This window comes from Sarcophilus harrisii, chromosome 4, assembly GCF_902635505.1.
Source record: "Sarcophilus harrisii chromosome 4, mSarHar1.11, whole genome shotgun sequence".
Classification (NCBI taxonomy): Eukaryota; Metazoa; Chordata; class Mammalia; order Dasyuromorphia; family Dasyuridae; genus Sarcophilus; species Sarcophilus harrisii.
The window spans coordinates 31089457-31110380 of NC_045429.1; the positions used below are offsets into that span (position 1 = coordinate 31089457).

Below are 20924 nucleotides of genomic sequence, written 5' to 3' on the forward strand. Positions count from 1 at the left end.
AGGGAGAGAAAATGGAAATGAAGTCGATACTGAAGGAACTTTTATCGTGCTTGACTCATTGCTTTGAAAATTGAGTTCAAATGTATAACCTATATCAAATCACGGTGGGAGAGAGAAAATTTGGAACTCAAAATTTAAAATGTTGAAAATTGTCTTTACATGTAACTGGGGAAATAAAATATTTTTTTTTAAATTGAGCTCACTTGCACGTGGTGGCAAAATATCTTGATGTTTTGAAGAAGAAAATAAGTGTGGATATACTTTTTTTTTTTGCTGAGGCAATTGAGGTTAAGTGACTTGCCATGGTTCACACAGCTAGGAAGTGTTAAGTGTCTGAGACCAGATTGGAATTCAGGTCCTTCTGACTTCAGAGCTGCTGCTCCCCTGTGGATATATTTTTCAACAAAATTTTCAGGTGAATGAAACAGGCTTATTCTAAGAAAGGATGCCTTCCAGAACTTCCATTTTTAAGACATAAAAACCACTCCACCTGGATTTAAAGTGTCTAAGAACTGCCTAGCACTTTCGTTTATCAATACTAAAACCCTTTCACTCTGAGAGGTGACAACCATTGATCACAAGTACAAGTGGCTGAAGCTATTTCCAAAGTCTGCTTTTCAAGTTTATTTTAATGTAGCTATTGAAAAATATTGCAAGGATAGTAAAAGCATTATTGATTTTAGAAAATGCTTCGGGATTTTCTACTACATTGTTTATTACGTGAGAATGTGAGTATGTGAGCATGCAAATTCATGAGATGTAGCTAAAATTCTGTGTACTCACTAGCATCCCTAGGAAAATTTAAAGAAAGAGAAGACCAGGCAATTCACGCTGCTAAAATATTTTAAATGGCAATAACAAATTCAACTTATCATTGTAAACTTATCTAGAAATATGTGTAGTATTACCTATATAGTTAAATTCAGGAATTAAAAGTTTCTTAAAATGTGGCTTCCTATAACTACTCTTTTTACTTACAAAGTAAAACAAAGTTTACAAAGCTTACAAAGTTTACAAAGTTTATTACAAATAAACCTGAATGAGAAATATATTTTTCTAATTCTTTGCTATTATGTTACATTAATACATTTATTTTTAAACAGATTTTCACTGGACTCTATTTTTCATCAGGCTACCATATTTAGGGGCAGCTCGGCGGTACCTGAGATGGAGTGCCAGGCCTAGCGTCAGGAAGACCTGAGGTTACCTTACTTGCTGGGTGACCCGGAGCACCCTATTTGCCTCAGATTCCTCATCTGTAAAATGAGTTGAAGAAGGAAATGGCAAACAACTCCAGTATCCTGAGGGGGGTCCCTGTGACTTGGGATGAACTCTGCAAGGATGGAGAGAGGCTCTGGACCTTAAGATCTATTCAGGTGAGGAAATTGAGACTGCTCAAAGGGAGAGCATAGAGGGAAAACACAGTCCCACAGTGGGAGGAAGCCCCAGAGTCCTGGCCGGTAGGGTTTTGCACAGAGGTCCAGAAGAGGAAACCAGCTGGTCTGATAGGGCAGGGTGGTGCAATGGCTCCTGGCCATCGATGCTAGATTCCCTGCAGGCCCCTCAAACTCAGCACACCTCAAAGAGAACTTCTCTTTCCCCAAATCCTGCTTCCTTCTGTGCCCCTCTCCATTCTCCTCCCAGACTCCATGTTCACACTTTAGGTGTGTTCCTCAGTGACTCCCTAGCTTCCCTCCTTCCCCAGTAACCATGGAGCATCTTTTGGATTCAAAGCCTCTGTTCCAGTGGTACAGCTGCCACTTGCCTTCCCAGTGGCCTCCCTGCCCGCCTCCTATTTCTCCTTTCTTGTCCATATACTACCCAGTAGCTAACTTGATATTGCTAAAATTCAGCTCTGACCTCATCACCCCTTACTAAAACTAGTATCTTATACCTCTAGGGTAAAGAGAAAACTCCTCTCTCTGGTTGGTTTTGAAAATCTTTTCCAACCTAGCCTTCTATTATTTCCCTCCACACACTCTAGCCTAGCTACCTTGGCTTTCCTCACATCCGACACTCCATTTTCTATCTCCAAGCTTTTGCCCAGGCTGTGCCCAATGTCTGGTATGCCTTCCCTTCTCATCTCCACCTCTAAGAATCCCTACTTTCCTTGAAAACTCAGCTCAAGCACCTTATCCTTCCCAGATCTGAACCCCCAGCTCCCAGGGCACAATTTTTTCTATCTGCCATTTTTGTCATTGATCCTTTCGACAGTGTGGTGGAGCCTCTGGCCTCTTTCAAGAATGCAGTACTATTTTTGAAATTAAGTAAATAGGATCACAAACGAAACAAATGCTATTGAAATACAAAACAAAACACAAACAAGTACTCAACCTCCCTACCATTAACTGAGAATCCTTGCTCTATAATGTTTTTCTCCAAAAATATCTTGTGCCTGCTTTGTTTGTTTTTTTGCTTTGCACGCTGCCAGGTACATCTAATACAGGTACAGCAGGCATCTAATAAATGACAGCTTGATGGGGCCTGTGATTTCTCTCTGCTAAAAACAATAAACTTGGAGGCTATCTGACTGATGGCTCATCTTGGCAGAGGTGAGGAGGGAGCCACATGGCCCCGCCTGTCCTGATCATAGGCCGGCCCTTCCTCTGAGGGATCCAGCTGGGATGAGGAGATCTGGCTGGGCAAAGGATAGCAAAGCCCAAAGCAGCCAAAGAGAGGAAGGCCGAGTTTCAAGATCACAGGAAGTCTCTCCCAAACAATGGGGCACAACCTGGTTTACAGGGCATCCCCTGGGGCCAGCACAGGGGTACAAAGAACCAAGCAGCTGGCCCTGCCCTCTGGGCTCAGTCTCGGGCAGGGAGTGCAGGGGACAGACCTAACATGTATAGGATACTTGGAGAAGGCAGCTTGAGCAGCAGGAGCAGAGCCAGGAACAGGGACCGAAAGATGCTAAGAAGTGAAGGGGAGGAGGCGGCTCCTTCCAGGAACAGGAGACGTGTGGGCACAGAAAAGGGGGGAAGTTACCAGCAGTCAATGGGCTGAGGGGGAGGGACGTGCACGGGCTGGAAGGATGGGGGCAGCCAGACTGAGTAGTGGATCCTGGAGGCCCTGGGAAGCCCGGAAGCTTCTCAGTTAGAGAATGGGCATTCTCAGACCTAAGCTTCAGCCAGCTAACTTGGGAGATGACTGGAGAGGAGAGGAGCCTGGAATCTGAGGGAGCCAATTAGGAAGTTGTGACAATAGACCAGGCAGAGTAAGTTCAGTGGTGACTGCCGGGAGATGATGGCCCAAGAGGCCTGGGAAGCCCTCGAAGCCCTCACCTTGTACAGACCCAGCTGCCTTTCTGTCTCTATTTCACATTGTTCTCTGTTCATTGTCCCTATTTGGCAAAATAAGGCTCCTCCTCCTCAACACCCCACCTTCTTCAGCAAAGTGGCCTCCCAGGATCTCTAGCTATTTACCACAGTGACATTCCTGTGGACCGAAGGTACAGGTTGGCTTTTGTCTGCATGGTCCTTAGCCCTTGGCCTCGGTGCTCTTGGCACCGAGCATCTGGATGGAGCATCTGGCAGCTAAGACTGCTCTAGATTCTTTCCAGGACCTAGGCCCCGAATGGGCAAGAAAGCAATTGCCCAGGTCCAGAGACAGTTAGCAAATAGAATTGTGGTCTGTCAGTGACCCAGGAGAGAGATCAAAAGAACTATTGTCTGAAGATCACAGGCAAGTGAGCTGGACTGATTCCTGGGGAAATCAACAAGTGTTGATTAAGCACCTACTGTATACCAAGCATAGCACTTACCCTGGGAAGCTAGGCTGAAAGCATTGATTAAGTACCTACTATATACCAACCATAGTGCTTACCCTAGGAATCTAAAGAAAAAGTCATCCCTGCCCCATTCTAATGGAGGTGAGAAGTTTTTGTGGCCCACGGTGTAAAAATTGGACTTCAGAGCAAAGGAGATGGAGCTGCATTCAAATCTTGCCTTGGCTATCCCCTGGCTAGGGAGGATAGGCTCTCACCAAGGGAGACCAGTGACCCCTTCTTTCCCCCTCCCCCAACTCTAGGATGGTGAATTGCTAAAAAGGTGAGACCTTTTTTTTTTTTTTAACCAAGTAGTTACCTATTCAGGACAATGACATCACAGGCCAGTTCTCTAGTTAAGAAGCAACATAGGCCAGTCTCCCCTTCATTTCTCATTCAACTTTACTCCATCTTGCCCAGGGGATACCTTCTCTCCATCCCCAGCTTCCTTTTACATAGAGTATTAATTTCCAGGAGACAGGATGTTTCCTCAGCACTTAGCACAATGCCAGACACATAGCGGTGCCAAATAAATGTCTATACACAGTCCTATATACATGATACTCAGATACCAGGAGAAGGCACAAGCAGCTGTTAGGAGGCTTGGAAAAGCTCCTGAAACTGAACTTTGAGCTAAATCCTGAAAGAGGAAAGGAGGTATAGGTGAAGAGGGAAAAGAGTATAAGTGTGGGGTACAACCTGGGCCAGGGTGCAGTTAGCAAGCATGTGAGAAACAGTAATAAGCCAAGCTGGGTCCCCAAGCCCATAGGACTTCCCATTGGAGCTGTCCAGCCCCGGTCAGGCATTAAAGGCCTGAGAAAACGGCAAGAAAGCCCAAGTGGCTGGATCCTGGGGGCTTGTAATGGAGACTGGGGTCGGGAGAGAGGGTAGGGCTGGGTAGGTGGATTTGGATCATCGAGGTGGTTTGTAACTGGCTAGAATGAGAATCGAGGACTCCAGCCTAACCATCTAGAACAGGTCCTGCTCTGGGACCACTAACAGGGTGGTCTAATGCGCGTGTCACAAACCTTCCCTGAATCATGATCTTAAGAGCAAAGAATAAGATTACAAAGGAAGCTCCTTTTAAAATAATGATCAAGATATTAAAAAAGAAAACAAGTTCAGACTCCGAGGTATCTGGGTTTATCTGACCGTGACATTCGCGACTCCACAAACATCACGGCTCCCTATTACCTCCAGGAGAAGCCTTTCAGCCCCTGCTTTTCCCCTGACTTCTTTACTCCCGGGGACTATGGCCCTGCCTTCCTTTCAGTCGCAGCCTCCGCCCTGTCTGCCCCGCGTGCCTGGAATGCTCTCCCCCCCCCCCCCCCGGGCCCTTCAAGGCTCCGAGGCTCGGCTCCCCAGGAGGGCTCCTCCCGCGGCTACTTTGTATCCATTTGTATCCAACAGTATCCGGGTGGGGCGGGGAAAGGGTGGGAGAAGAGAGTGGCCGCGCACGCGCACGCGCCTGAGGGTGGGGCCTATACCTGAACCGCGCCGGGAAGAGGCGCCGCAACACGAGGCCCACGAGACCGCCGAAGCCCAGCGTCAGCACCGCACTCGTCACCACGGAGACCCAGCCTGTCAGGGGGTCGCGGAGGTCAAAAAGGCTGGGCCCAGAGCTCCGCCCTCTCCCTCATTGCGCAGCCGCAGTCCCTGGCCCAGCTCCCACCCCAGCCTCTCACCACTCTCGGGCGCCATCTCCACGAGCGCAGGCGCAGACCAGGCGCTCCAAGGTCCGTGATAAGTGGGGCCGTCCGGCCGCGCGCGCAGCTGTAGTCGGTACTGGGCCCCGGGGCGGAGCTCCAGGGTTTCTCCCAGCGCATCCCGCGGAGGCTCCAGCACCTGCATAGACCCAAGCGGAGGGGGCGGGGCCAGAGGCCTCATGTGGCCTCTGATTGGCCTGCGTGTACGCTCGTCCGCGGCGGGGGGAGGAGTTTGACACACCTTTGTCCTGAACTAGGAACTTGCCCCCTACACTCCCCACGTTTCCTGCCCCATACGTGACTTTGCCCGGGTGCCTTCCCCGAGACAGTGGCGTTGCCACACGCACTCCCACGCGCCGGCAGCTCAGACGCCCTCAGACACCCTCCCTCCCGTGGATGCACCCTAATGCACTGCCCCAACTGTCGCCCCGCACTGACGCATCCGGACCCTCCCATAGCCCCCCAGGACTGCGGAGACACGGACCCCCGGGCTCCCACGCTCTGCTCTCGCGCCCAGCTCAGCGGCACACCCCACCTGACACACCGACAAAGCGGGGGTAAACCCTCACCTTCCAGTTCTCGTGGCTCTGAACCGAGTAGCGGATCTGGTAGTGGGTCTTCCCCGGCAGCCAGGGCGCCGGGGCCCTCCAGGTGAGCTTGAGCTGCCCCCCGGGCCCGGCTGCCCAGTGCAGCTCTGGAGCTTCCCTGAGAACTGGAGAGGCAGGAGAAGCATCCTCAGAGCCGCTGGGCCCACCCGGAGCGGGGGCTGGGGGCCGAGCTGGGGAGGCAGGAGGCTGCCGCGTGGAGTCTGGGAGAGGGGCCTGCGGGGGCAGCGCGGAATCTCACCGATCTGATGCATCCAGAAGGGAGTGGCAAGGTACTGCTGGACGGTGCCCTGTTCGGTGGTAATCTCCACCAGCAGGTGAATGGCACTGCCATTTTGAGACTGGAAACGGCAGAGGGAGAGTGGGGTTTCCTCCGCCCTGGAGTCCATCTTCTCACATCTCTCCCAGACGGGGCCCCTGCGGAGAAACCCCCACCTCCCACCACGGCCCATGAGCCGGGCTAGGCTGACAAGGTCCCGGGCTCCAGGACCATTGTCAGATTTGTCTTCATATATCATATACATACGCGCCCATATATAATATACACATACCTATAGATAGATATAAATGTATATGTTATGTAAATGGAGAGGATCTGCCTGTCTATCCATCTATTTCCTCTCCATTCACACAACCATCACCCTGATACTGAGACCTCCACCTGGATGATTGCAAGTGTCCTAAGTGGATCTTCCTAAAGTACAAGTCCTAAAGTACAAGTAAAAGTCGTCCCCTTTCTCACTCACACTGAGTGCCTCCTGTCACTTCTAGGATCAAATATGTCCTCTGTTTGTCTTTTAAAGTCCTCTGTAAACTCTAATCCTTTCCAGTCTTCTTACATGTTACTCTCTTCCATGTACCCTGGGATACAGGGACTCTGGCCTCCTTAACTTGAGACTCCCGCCCCCATCTCTAGGCCCTGTCCTGGCTGGGTCTGCCCCACTCCTGGGACGGTCAGACCCCTCATCTCCATCTCCAGGCTCAGCTCTCATCCTCGGGAGGTCTGGTGTTGTCAGCTGGTGGGGCCTTCCCCTCCCCGATGACCTGCCATCTCCTGTGCCGCCACAGCTGTTTGCAGGTGAGCCCTCTGAGGGGAGACGATGGATGCCAGGATGCACCCCCCAAGTTATCGTAGCTCGACTTACAGGCTTAGGTGCCTGTGGAGAGGGCTCTAGAGCCCCCCCTCTCTCCTTAGGGAATAGGGCAAATGCAGTTGGCGGAACTCCACACCAGTGATCTCCAGCTTGCCAAATCTCATCCTTCTTGGCCTCGATGCAGCTTTTGACACTAGTTCCCCCTCATCTCCTTCTCTGTGGATTTTCATGACACGGGTCTCTCTCCCAGCTCTCTTTCTGCCTGCCTGCTCATTTTTCTGGCACATGATTGTTTGCATGTTGTCTCCTCCAGCAGGATGTGAACTTGCCAAGGGCAGAGATGGCCTTTTCCCAAGTGTATCCCTGGCACACTGAATAAGAGCTAGTTAATGGCCCAAGGCCAGAGAAAGCTAGTCCTTTCCCTTGGTGTAAGTCAATACTCGGGTACAATTATCACAAGGAATTTCAAGGATTTCCTTCTCTAAAACCTTTCTTAATAAATTCAAAGTCTAGGGGCAGCTAGGTGGTGTCGTGGATAGAGTCCCAGCTCTGAAGTCAAGAGGATCTGAATTCAAATCTGGTCTCGAACACTGAACACTTCCTAGCTGTGTGACCCTGGTCAAGTCACTTAACCTCAAACAAACAAACAAATAAACAAATGGACAGATAAATGGATGGATGAATAAACAAACAGATAAATAAATTCCAAGTCCCAGGCTACCAGTGTCTCTTCTATCATCTATGACATTAGTGGAGAAAGGCCCGCCCTCCCTACTACCCCAACTCTAACTGAAGAACAAATGCAGCAAGACATTCTCTGGCTTAAGACCTTCTCTCTGTAGTCTATCCGCCACTGCCAAAGTGATTTCCCTAAAATGTAACCATGGCAGCCTCATAATACCTTCCCAGCCTTTTAGCACACAGCTCCCCTCCATGCACTCGATGCTTCAGGTCCACCTGCCTGCTTTGGGGTTCCTCACATGGGTCTCTGTGCCTTTGGACTGGGCGCCCCCCCCCCCAACTAGAATGCAATTTCCCCTCATCTGTTTCTTAGAATCCTTGTCTTTCTTTAAGACCCAACCCAAGCTCTGGCTTCTCCCGGTGAGGCTTTTCCTGGTCCTGGGCCTTTTCCTCTGAGGTTACTTTGTATTTACTTTCTACTGTGTCTTTTTGCATGATTTATTCCTCTGTCCCATCAGACTGTGAACTCCCTGAAGGCAGGGAACATGTTCTTGGCATCCCCAGCTCTCAGCCTTGTGCCTGGCACAGTACAAATGCTTAATCAGTGCTTGGCGATTGACTGATTGCCCCTGTGGAGCAATGGCAGCTTTAGTTTGATGATGGTTTGGATATGGACGTGTCATCCACGTCACTAGAGCAACTCTGTGGCCCTAGACCCGGAACTCTCCTTAGTCCAGACCGCCAGCCCTGCTGGCTCACCTCCGGCCTGCTCACCTGTCTCTAGGACAGCTGTCAGTTGTCCAGTGGTAGAAGTAGCCGTGGGAGGCAATGGGCTGGGCTGGTCCTCGCCACTGGCATGTGATACGTTCCAGGTCCTGAGTAAAACACTGAAGCCCAATCTCTCCTGGACCAGGAGAGGAAGACTGTGCTGGGCCCCACCTGAACCTCTCTCCCTCCCTTCTCCCTATCCCTGCCCTCCCCCCCAGTAACTTCTACTGCATTGTGTGTGTGTGAGTGAATGGGGGGAGGATTCTGCTCTTCTCCCCATTCCTGTTCCTCTACAAAACCAACCTGCCCTCCCCCGGTGACTCACTGGCGTCCCGTGGCAGGGTAACGTTCACAGGAGATGACCACGGTCCCCAGAAACCCTTGAGAGAGATTCCATCAGGCTTGCTCCGGAGCTGGAGCCAATATGAGGTCCCAGGTTGAAATCCTGAGATGATACAACTTTCACCTATTAGACCTAGGGACTGAAGAGGGAAGATCATTGAATCAGAGACTCAGCCATAGATGGGATTTTAGAGTTCCTATGGTCTACTTCTTCTCCTTCTCCTCCATATAATGTCCCACCCACCATATCCTTATTATAACCTTGGCTTGGATAGCTACAATAATGGGAAGCTTACTACCTTACTGAAGGGGTTATGTGAATGATTCTTATCCCAAGACCAGCCTCCTGGGTACATCATCTCTCATTGGTGGAAGAGCTCATATGTATACTGGATTCCTTTATCCTTCTGGTACACTGGCGGCTCAGGGATTTATTCAGTGAAGGATTTGTGACTCATCCATAGTGAATTTAGCCCCAAAGTAGCCCCCGAGAAAGCCGATAATTCCTGGGCTATGTGAGACCTCAACCTCTAAACTCTGAACCTGTCATCTTGGGAATGGAGTAGGGAAAGAAAACCTTGAGGATGGGGCACCAGGGAGCTTCACGGCCATTTCTGTTCATTACCAAAGGAAATGCTCCGGGCCTAGGGTGAGAGAAGATGGGGACAGAGAAAGCTGGATACTTACTTCTCTGGTGGCCCCAAGCTGCTCTGGCCCAGCCCACTGCGCTATTGTGGGCCCCCCGACAGCAGGTCCCTGGCTCACGTAGCCTTTTCTGGAGGGTCCCTCGGTGGTGGGGTCCCGCTGCATAGACTGACTCCCTGGAAGCCGCGTTGGAGTCTGGTCGGGTCTGGGGGTTGCCGTGACCTGGAGTGGCTGGGTATGTGGCCACTTCCTGAATGGGCAGCACATGGGTGCTTGGAGCAGCACTGTGACTGTGGGCTGAGCGGGGTTGCTGGGATCCAAAGGGCCATATTGAAGTTCATGCTGCATGAAGTCACTAATATCTGAGGGCTGTGCCTCCCATGTGACTTGCAGCTCCCCAGACTGACCAGAAGTCACTGCCGTGATGCTCTTCGGTGGCACAGGCAGGCCTAGGGGAGAGGACCCAGCATCTCAGGGCTTCCCCAACCACTCCAAAGGCTTCCTCCCCACCTCAGACCACCGTGAGTGCTCCCCAAACCACCTCAAAGGATCCTTCCAAACCATAGGAGACAGAACTGTAAGTAGAAGGCTGAAGAATAAAATACCCAAGACTGTGAAGAATGAGGACAGGATTGGTAAATGGCCTTGAGTCTTGTAAATCTAGAGCTTTAATTGAAAAGGGAGGGGAAGGGAGAAAATTAACCCAGTGTCTCCAACAAGCCAGATACCAGAGTGAGTAGCCACAACTTAGGAAAGAGAAAAGCAGTTTCGTCACTCAGCTATTCATGAGAGACAACATCCAGGAAGGATGCTGGTAGGAATACACGTGACCTTAGATGTCCATGCACAAAAAGGCACAAAGGTAAGGTAACAGATGGGGTGAACCCGTAATTGTGAAACTTGGTGGGATGAAATCCATGATAGGAATATAGCTCAGGAAGGATATGCTTTATTAGAAAGACATGGGGGAAGAGGCGGGATGAGCTTGAGCAGAAAGATGAAAAGTTCATGGTTGGAAATCCAGGAACCAGAGGGGGAATGCAGGAGGGAAGATGAATGGAGGCAGAAACTAAAGGGAGATTTTCACCAGACAGCAGACTGCTTGGAAAGAAGCAGGAGAGAGATAAAGGGGTCACAAAAGAGTTCATAAGACTGGAACAGAAGCATGATATAATGATGATACAATGGGAGATTTCAATGTATGCGGGAGATCTCTCTCTCTTCCAAAAACATAGACGCTAATAACTTTGGGAGGGGAGGCAATTGCCCAAGGTCACACAGCTAGAGAAGCTAATAACTTCTTGATGGACTGATGGTAATGTCATCTTTCAAAATGTGAAGGCACTGATGTGAGTGGAGAGGAGCTTACTCTTGGGGTAGAAATAATGGGAAATGTGAAGAAAAGTCATCACTGCCTCTTCGAGATTGTGAAAGAGAAGGAGAGAACATCTGGGTATACCACAGATTTGAGTTCAGAGTGAAAGGGTTCACAGAACTAAAATCCTACTGAGGAAATCAGTCCACTACTAGTTGGCAAGTCTAAAGAATTCATTAATAGGGACATCTAGGTAGCGCGGTGGATAGAGAGCTAGCCTTGAAATCAGGAGGATCTGAGTTCAAATTTGACCCTAGACACTTAACACTTCCTAGCTGTGTGACCCTGGGTAAGTCACTTAACCCCAATTGCCTCAGCAAAAAAGCAAAAAAAAAAAAAAAAAAAAAAAAAACGGAATTAATTAATAACTCTAGAGAGGAAGAAATAATTCTAGTGAAGAAGAAAAGTGAAAGTGAAAAAAACAATGTGGATATATGGGGAATTTATCAACCAACTCCATTTTGAAAAGAGACATACAGAAAATGGAGACAACAGAAGGAAGATGAAGAAAAAAAGATTGAAGTGAGCCTATAAGAACCACATTAGAAGAGTGAAAGCTCAAAACAAATTGAAAGCTAAAGACAAGGAAAGAATTGGAGGTGTCAGGTTTTGGTTTTAATTGAGTTTTGTTTTGTTGAGAAAGAGAAAATTATCAGAGAAGGGATAGAAGGGCTGATGATAAATGACAATCAAGAGAAGACTGAGGAGCTCAAGTCTTGTTTTACTTGTTTTCTCTCTGCCAAGGACTATGACCTTTGCATTGTAAAGGATAGAACTAAAATAGTCACTTTGAAATGGAAGAAAATTAAGGAGATAACTAGAGATTATTGTATTGTCCTGAGATTCAAGGCGTGGTCTGGAACTTAAGCTTTTGGAAAGCTGGGACTTTGGATGTTTGTCTTTGCATCCCTGATGCCTGGAACATTAATAAGTCTTAATGAATGTTTATTGAATTGAAATAGATGGGATTACCAATTCTCTGGGAGTGATACTTGAAAGATGCTGAATGGGAGAAATTCTGTATGACTGGAAAAGGGTAAATTTTTGGAAAAGGAAAGAGGTTTTTTTTTTTGTTTGTTTTTTTTGCAACATGGGTAATAAGAACATATGTATTACATGAGTTCATATATATTAGAATCTATAATCATATTGCTTGCCTTCTTAATGGACAAAAAAGGTGATAATTTCAAACAAGATTTTTAAAAAAGAATATAAAATTTATTCTTAAATGTAACTGGGAAATATTTAATGATTGCTGATTAATTAATTAGGTACCAATTAATAAAATTTAATAAAAAATAAATGTAAAATGTTCATATAATAAAATGTATACAAAATATGAAATTAATCAGACATCTATTTTTAAAAGAAAAAAGAAAGAGACCAAAGTCCTTACAAGATTGAGGTCAGTACATCTGATTTCAATTCTTGGCACAATTTTTTCATGAATTATTAATGAGGTGACCACTAGAAAAGGAAGCATTAATTACAAATAACCTGCCTAGCTTCCTAAAGAACAGGTCCTGCCAGTCTCTCTTGATAGGGTTACTTGACTATTAGGCCCAGGGAATGGCATACATGTAATTTATCTAGATTTGTATTTGATATAGCATCCCAAGCTATTCTTTGAAAAAAAAAAAATGAGATGTAGAAATAGAGGCTAGTGCAATTAACTGGTTTAGGAACTAATTGAATGACTAGACTCCAAGAGCTGCCACCAACGGTTCAATGCCACCTTGGCACACGCTCTCCTGTGAAGTGGCCCAAAGATACGTCCTTGACAATGGGCTGCTAAAACTTTTTTAGCAATAGCTTCTAAAGGCACAGATGGCAGGCTCATTAATTTTGCAGTGAATGGAAAATTGAGAGAGTGAGAATTGCGGCATGGAGAGCACCAACGTATAGTTGAAAGAACTTTAGATTGCAGTCAGGAACATTTGGGTTCAAATCCAGCCTTACAAGAAGTGGGATGCTGAGCAAATTGCCCAATTCCTCTCAGCCACAGTAATACCTTCCTAGCAGGGGAATGGTGATGATGATGTTAGCTGGCATATAACTATAACTGATATCTAACAGGTTTTAATAACTAGTGCTTTAAAGATTGCAAAGCAATTTATAAAGATTTCATTTGACCCTCATAAGTACCTTGCCAGAATGGTGCCAGATGAGGAAACTGAGGCAGCAGAAATTAAATGACTTGCCCAATGTGACACAGCTATTAAGTGTCTGATGCATGACTTGAACATAGGTCTTCCTGGTTCAGGATCCAACAGGTTCCATGGGATATGATGGATGTGAAGTATTCTGAAGACCTGCAAGATCTATCTAAATGTGAGTGAGGAGGGAGAGGAAGAAAAAGAAAAAGAAGAAGAGTTTTACAAAGGAGGAGGAGAAGGAGAAAGAAGAAGAGAAAGATCTTTATAAAGGAGGAGGAGGAAGAGGAAAAGGAAGAGAAAGAAGAAAAATAAAGGAAGGAAGGAAGAAACAAAGAAAGTGAAAGAAAAAGAAAAAAGAAAGAGAAAGAAAAAAGAGAGAAAGAGATAGAGAAAGAAAAAGAAAGAAAGAAAGAAAAAAAGAAAAAGAAAGAAAGATGCCAGGGACCCAAAAGATCTGGACAGGCTCTTACTAGACATAAGCCTGATAAATAAGTTGCTTAATTTTTCTGAGCTTCAGCAATATCTTCTTTATAGGATTTTGGTGGCATCCTATGGGATGATTGTGTAAACTGTTGTGTAAAATTTAAATTTGTTACCTAAATGTCAGATTATTATTAATACAGAGTCAAGAGCCCAAGAAACCTGAAGAGACTAGAAGGGGCAGCTAGGTGATGCAGTGGATAGAGAGCTACCCCTGGAGCTCGGGAAGCCCTGAGTTCAAATCCTGCCTCAGATACTTGCTAGCTGTCAGGCTCCCTCTTCTCCCACCTTCACCCCAAGTGCTCATTTCACTTTTGTCTGCCTTAATTTTCTCATCTGTAAAATTAGGTGATGATAACATCTACCTCCTCGGGTTGTTGTAAGTATAAAATGAGAGAATATTTTTTAAAGCACTTAGCAAACCTTAAAGCACTATAAACAAGCTGGCAATGCTATTCTTTTTAGTCACATCTAATACGATGAAATTCAGATGGCACAAATGTGTTCTTGCAATACTTGGGTGAAACTTCCAGGTATAAGATGAATCCAGAAGCAAAGGGTTGGGGTGGGATGGCTGTAAACACACATGTTTAGGTCCGACCCAGACCTAAACATGCTGGATACTGAGAGCTCACTGAACATGTCCTCTGGAGCGTGGAAGCCAGAAAAGCTGCTGGGCTCATTCAGAGGAGTAGGTCTGCTCAGCTAACAGTCCCTCACCCTGTCTTGCTCAGACGCCACCTAGTAGTGTTCAGTTCTGGGTGACCTGTTTTAAGGAGCCTGTTGACAAATAGCTGAAGGAACCTCAGATGGTTGCTTAGAGAAAATAAGGTTCCAGAGAGTGACCTTCAAGTATCTGAAGGACTTCCATGGAAGAGACTTGTTCTGCTTGAATAACCAGCGGTGGAGAAAGGGGAGAGTTGCAAAGAGATAAGTTTAGGCTGAATGTCAGAAAAGAATAACAACTTCCTCTCAGAATAATCCCCCAATGGAAAAGGGCCTTCCCAGGAGATGATGGGCTCTCCTTTCTTGGAGGTCATTAAGCAAAGATTGGCTGGCCACTGCTTGGTATGTTGGAGCCAGGGTTCTTTATGGACTGTGCCCTTGAGGTCCTTTCCAGCTTTTAAATTCTGTGATTCTGAGTGAGGAGGGAGAGGGCTGGGAGGAGAGAGAACAGGATCTGAGGAAAGAAGGCAGGACTGAGAGAACAATATCAGGACTGTAGGGAGGGAGGAGGGTCAGGGCTGTGTGGAGGAAAGAGGGCCAGGGCTATGTGGAGGGAGGAGAGTCAGGATTGTGTGGAAGGAGGAGGGTCTGAGTTGTTGGAGGGAGAAGGGTCAGGGCTGTGTGGAGGAAGGAGGGACAGATCTGTGGGAAGGGAGGACCGGATTGTGGGGAGAAAGGAGCATCTGCACTGGGAGGAGGGAGGAGGGGCCGGGCTGTGCAGAGAGGGCCTCACCCACGTTTTCCAGGCTGAGCACTCGCTGGGTCCGGTTTCGGCGGTTGGCAGGGTCCCACACCCAGAGCGTCAGCTTGGCAAACAGGCGCATGCCTTCGGCGGGCTGGATTTGACAGACGTGGCGAAGCCCTCCGTTGGGAAGCCTCTGGGAGCTCAGCGGGCATACTTGGGGCTCCTCCCTACAGGCCGGGCACGGATCTAAGAGACTCCGGAGGCCCCTGTGCTCTCCCGGCGTGGGAACTGCCAGAGGAGAGGGTGCTGCCATCCCGCGCCCACCCCTCCTCCGGTTGCCTGGCTCCCCGTCCCCCCTGTCCTCCCTCCCTCCTTCCGGCCTCCACTGGGGGCGGGGGGAGGAGATGGGGAGCGGAGGGGGCTCTACCTGAGGGAGAGGATGCACCGCCGTCCTGCCCCCTCCCTCCCCTCCCACTCCCCACCCCGTCTTTTCCCCCTATACCGCCCCCCCCCCATTCCCTGACGGTAGGGGTCGCCTGGGACTACATCTCTGCGTGGGACGCACGCACCCGGGGTAGGCGAAGAAAAGCTGGTAGGGCCCTCGGTCTTCCTGGCCACCCTCCGCTTCTTGCTTAGCCCAGTCCTCCTCCTCTACCTCGTCCCAGAAGCACGTGAGGTCCTCGAACTGCCTGGAGAAGCAGCGCAGGGGCTCCGGCTCTGCCGCCAGGAGCGAGGCCTCTGGGAAGGAGCCAAAGGCCGGGCCGTCAGCGGGTGGCCCGCTCTGGCAGGGCCTGCCCGCGCTCCCCCGGTCTGGCCTGGAGAGGGCCACAGGGCTCCCGGCCGGATCCCGAGCCGGGGTCCGGCTGCGCCCGGGACAGAGACCCGGGTCTTTCCCGACGGGGCGGGCGCTGCCGGAGGCTGAGCGGCCGCACGGGGAGCTCTCTACAGGTGACACCAGCGTTAGCCAGTGCTGCGCTCCAGGCTTCCGAGGAAGGGGCTTGAGGTGGGGAAGGCTGCCCGCACTCTGCGGGGCCTGCAGGGCCTCGGGCTGATGCTTCTGGAGCCCGCTCCCCAGGCAGCTCCCCCGAGGGCCCTTTGGCGGCTTCTGTGTAGCCTAGGAGTGGCCTGTGGGCCTCTGAGCCTCTCGGACTCTTTCATCAATGCAGATCTCACTGGCCCCGAGGCAGGCCGGGAGGGCCCCTGACTCCTGGGAAAAGTCCCTTTTTAAAGGGGGACTAGGGATACTCCGGGATGGTAGAGGGAGCCAGAACTGGGCCAAGGGGAAGAACTGGGGGCTCTGCCCTGGCTCCTCCCACTGGCAGCTTATGCCCTTTCTAAACGTGCCCCTAAGCAGTTGTGTTGGTGTTTGGGCTGCCAGGAGACTGTGAGCTCCTTGAGAGCTGGATAGGAGTTGTCTTTTTCCTTTCTTTGTATCCCATAACTTAGAACAGTGCCTGCACACAGTTGGGGCCTAATAAATGTTTATCAAGTACACAGAGAAATTCAGTCTGGAGCAGAGCTGGCCCTGAGGAGAGGATGACAATTCTAGACAAGCTTTCTCCAGGGTCGTAGCCCAGAATGCGAAGGGCTGAGGGGGAGGGGGCACCGCACCAGCCAGCTTTCTGGAGGATGGCAGCACTGACCTTCCTAGAATACTAGATCTTGTCCAGAGATTGAATCAGGTCACTCCTCCGCTTACAAACAAAACCCCTCAGTGACTCCCTATCGTTCAGCCGGACGGAACTCTGCCACCCCGCGGACTGCTGCCCGCTGAGTTCTCTTGGCAAGGGTGCTGCAGTGAAGTGTCATTGCTGGTGGATCAAGGCCAATGGGTTAAGTGACTCGTCCAGGGTCACACCATTCACCTCTGAGGCTGAAGTAGTTGGACTCGGGTTTTCCTGACTCCAGGCCCCGGGCTCTAGCCACAAGCCACCTCGTTGCCTCAGAAAGGCCAGGAATCGTCCCAGCATCCAACCCCCAACAAGATGGTATAAGAGCAGAGAACTAAGATGTCAAAGCATGTACTGACTTAAAGCAGGCTCTCTAATTCAATTCCTCTGCCTGGCATTCAAGGCCTTCACTTATGGAGTCAGTTTAATTTCCTGGCTGTGTCTCTCTGCCCCTGAATAAAACATCCCTATGAAACTTTGTCCTTTAACTTATTATTAATAATAATAGGGATGTAAAAAAGTAAGCATAATAATAATATAGAGTAGTGATTTCATGGTCTAGGGTGCTCCCAGATGAAGATTCCCTCTGCCAACAGAGTGTGTGGTACTTTCTCTGCCAGCAGCATTAGGGGACTTGTCCAAAGCCATCCTCTCAATAAGGGTCAGAGACAAACTCAGGCTTTGTTGGCGTCAGGGCTGGCTCTCCAGCCCCCAGGCCCCACAGTCGCCTCTCCTAGCTTACCCTTTAACCCTTAAGGTTCACCCTGAAAGGCAAGGAGTGTAACCATTATTGTCTTATTTTACAGTTAAGGAAACTGTAGTTTGAGGAAGGGGTCTGAGAGGCAGAGGGGAAGGAGCTCAGCTCTGCTGTTTGGCTGGATGACCCTGACTGGGGGCCTCTGTTTCCTCCTGTGGAAATGAAACTAGGTGAACTTTGAAGTCCCTTCTTACTCTAAATTTTGTCTCTAAAGCCAGCTCCCCCTCTGCGATGCCCGGGGCTTTTGAGGGGCAGCCTGGTATAGCAGTAGACCTGGGTTCAAGTCTTCCATCTGGTGCCTACTGAGTGTGTGACCCAAGGCAGCTGTGTCAGACGGTATGACTCGGAGAAGGGGCCAGCCCACATTGGTAGGGGGAGGTCGCCACACGTGGGGACTTGGAGATCTGGCTCATCCTCTCCTCACTGTCCTGCCCTCTTGTCTCTCTGGACCTGGGATGCTGTCCTCCCTTCCCTTTCCTCTGCTGAATTCCAAACCCATTCAAAGCTCAGCTCCTGCAAGATGCCCCATCCCAGCTTCCCAGAGCTCTTGTTCCTATATTAGCCCTTCTCTGATGAAATGCATAGGAACATGTGTATTTTATGACTGTAGCCTTTGAATCTCCCCATGCTGAGCTCAGTGTTCTGCACACAGTAGGCACTTTATCAGGGCCGAATATTCCTCACCCCCTCACCGAGGCCCCCACCTTGAGCAGAGTTTCCTGCTCTCTCTCCCTCTCTAGGCTTCCTCTCTCCTTCCCCTTCCCTCCTTCCCCATCTTTCCCTCCTCCCCTCATTCTCCCCCCCCCCTTCTTATTCTCTCTCTCACTCTCTCCCCTTCATTTTCTCCCTTCTCCCTTTCCCCCTGTGTCCTTCTGCCTTTCCAGTGTCCCCCTCATCTCCTCCCTTTCTTTTCCCCCTGTACCTTATGATGTTGGCCTTTGGGAGGGGGGTTTTAGGCTCTATCCCCTTACCTTCATTGCTGACATGGGTGACGGCCTGGCTGGGTGAGAGGAGGAGGTGGCAGGTGACCAGGATGAACCCCCAGGCTGGCATCCCTTTGGGCATGTGGGCTGTGAGACCCTGGTCCTCCCCTCAGGAAGCTGGGCCCCAGCTCTCTCTCTACCCCAGGCCCACAGGTTCCTGTCAGATATGGCCCTACGTCCTGTCCCTTTCCCTTTCCCAGCCCCAGCCCCAGCTCTGGGCAGCCCAGGGGCCGGAGAGGAACTGATCCCTGACCACACTGGGGCCCCAGGCTCGGGGTCTGGGAGGAGGAAGTCTGGGGACCTGTGAGGGAAGGTGGTGTAGACTTGGAGAGGAAGGGGGTGGGCACTGGGATAGCTGGTTCTTTGTCCCCCCCCTTCATCCCCAACTCTGTAAGTACTGTAGAGTCCACCCCCCACCCACAGCAGCTGTCCACCTCGCCCTGCTCTTCTGCCCCATTCTCCGGGGGTAAATAATAATAATAGCTAATATTTAAATAGAACCTACTATGTGCCAAGCATGGTGCTAAGCAATTTGACAACTATTTGATCATTTGATCCTCACAAAAACCCATGGAGGGAAGCGTTATTATCATTTTGTAGCTGAGGAACCCGAGGTAGACAGAGGTTAAGGGCCTTAGCATCTCAGGCCACATTTGAACTCAGACCTTCATTACTTCAAGCCCAGCCCTCTTTCTACTTTGCCGTCTGCTGAGGGGATCCCAAACCCTCCTCCCAGATTTCCCTAATGCTGCCGGCCCAAATGGATCTGTTGGCTACCCACGTGTCCTTTCCTGGTCACCTGTGACTGTTCCTGGAGGTCTTCAGGTTGTTGGCTGGGTCTCTCTTAGTCAGTCTTTCTCATGACAGCTTGGGAATCCCTTCTCTGGCTCTTGCAAGCTGTGGAACCCTGGGCAAGTTACTTCCCACTCAGAAGTACTGACCCAAATGAAATGAGCATAATGATGAGGTCTATCTTGAAGGGCTACTGGGAGCTCCAGATGGGTCATTTTGGTGAAATCATTTGCAAACCTTGTTTCTGTAAGACATCTCCTGCATCTGCCTCCCCCTCTCTTTTTTTTTTTTTTGGGGGGGGTGATGATGCATCAATTTATTAATTTTTTATTAAAGCTTTTTATTTTCAAAACATATACATGGATAATTTTTCTTTTTCTTTCCCCTCCTAGTTTAGCATGGTGATTAATAGTTCTCTAGTTCAGTATGATAGATTCAATCTTTTATTATTATTATTACAGCTTTTTATTTACAAGATATATGCATGAGTAATTTTTCAGCATTGACAATTGCAAAACCTTCTGTTCCAACTTTTTCCCTCCTTTCCCCTCCCCCTCCCCTAGATGGCAGGTAGACTAATACATGTTAAATATGTTAAAGTATATGTTAAATACAATATATGTATACATGTCTAAAAAGTTATTTTGCTACACAAGAAAAATCAGCTCTAGAAAGAAAGAAAAATGCAAACGGACAAAAAGAGAGGGAGTGGAAATGCTATGTTGTGGTTCACACTCATCTCCCAGAGTTCTTTCTGGGGTGTAGCTGGTTCTCTTCATTATTGAACAAATGGAACTGATTTGTTCATCTCATTGTTGAAGAAGGCCACGTCCATCAGAATTGATCCTCATATAGTATTGTTGTTGAAATATATAATGATCTTCTGGTCCTGCTCATTTCACTCAGCATCAGTTCATGTTAGTCTCTCCAGGCCTTTCTGAAATCCTCTTGCTGGTCATTTCTTACAGAACAATAATATTCCATAACATTCATATAGCATGGATAATTTTTCAACATTAACCCTTGCAAAACTTTGTGTTCCAATTTTCTCCCTCTTCCCCACACCCCTTTCCCTAGATGGCAAATAATCCAATATATGTTAAACATGGTAAAAATATATGTTAAGTCCGTTGTATGCATACATATTTATACAATTACCTTGCTGCACAAGAAAAATCAGGTCAAAAAGGGAAAAAATGAGAAAGAAAACAAAATGCAAGCAAACAACAACAAAAAAAGTGGAAATTCTATGTTGTGATTCACACTCAGTTCCCATTGCCCTCTCTCTGGGAGCAGATGGCTTTCTCCATCTTAAGATCATTGGGACTGGTTTGAGTCATCTCATTGTTTTTTATTTACACACCCATCAGAATTGATCTTCATATAATATTCTTGTTGCCATGTACAATATTCTCTTGGTTCTGCTCACTTCACTCAGCTTCAGTTCATGTCAGTCTCTTCAGGCCTTTCTATAATTATCCTGCTGATCATTTCTTACAAAACAATAATATTCCATAACATTCATACACCATCACTTATTCAGTCATTCCCCAACTGATGGGCATCCACTTAAGTTTCCAGTTTCTTGCCACTACAAAAAGGGCTGCCACAAACATTTTTACACATGTGGGTCCCTTTCCCTCCTTTAAAATCTCTTTGGGATACAAGTCCAGTAGAAACACTGCTGGATCAAAGG

At 48.6% G+C, this 20924-nt stretch overlaps 1 protein-coding gene across 1 annotated transcript in view; it reads right to left on the reverse strand.

The window, feature by feature from the left end:
* CDC20 (cell division cycle 20) overlaps window positions 1-18580 on the reverse strand; it is a 31336-nt gene extending 12756 nt beyond the window's left edge. The window contains 10 exon segments of the mRNA XM_003767215.4: window positions 5251-5344; window positions 5449-5608; window positions 6039-6181; window positions 6316-6509; window positions 8624-8753; window positions 8943-9099; window positions 9647-10053; window positions 15079-15314; window positions 15596-15764; window positions 18425-18580. Coding sequence (XP_003767263.4) covers window positions 5251-5344; window positions 5449-5608; window positions 6039-6181; window positions 6316-6509; window positions 8624-8753; window positions 8943-9099; window positions 9647-10053; window positions 15079-15314; window positions 15596-15764; window positions 18425-18518 — 1784 coding nt within the window. The 5' untranslated portion in view covers window positions 18519-18580.
* Window positions 18581-20924: the final 2344 nt, after the last annotated feature.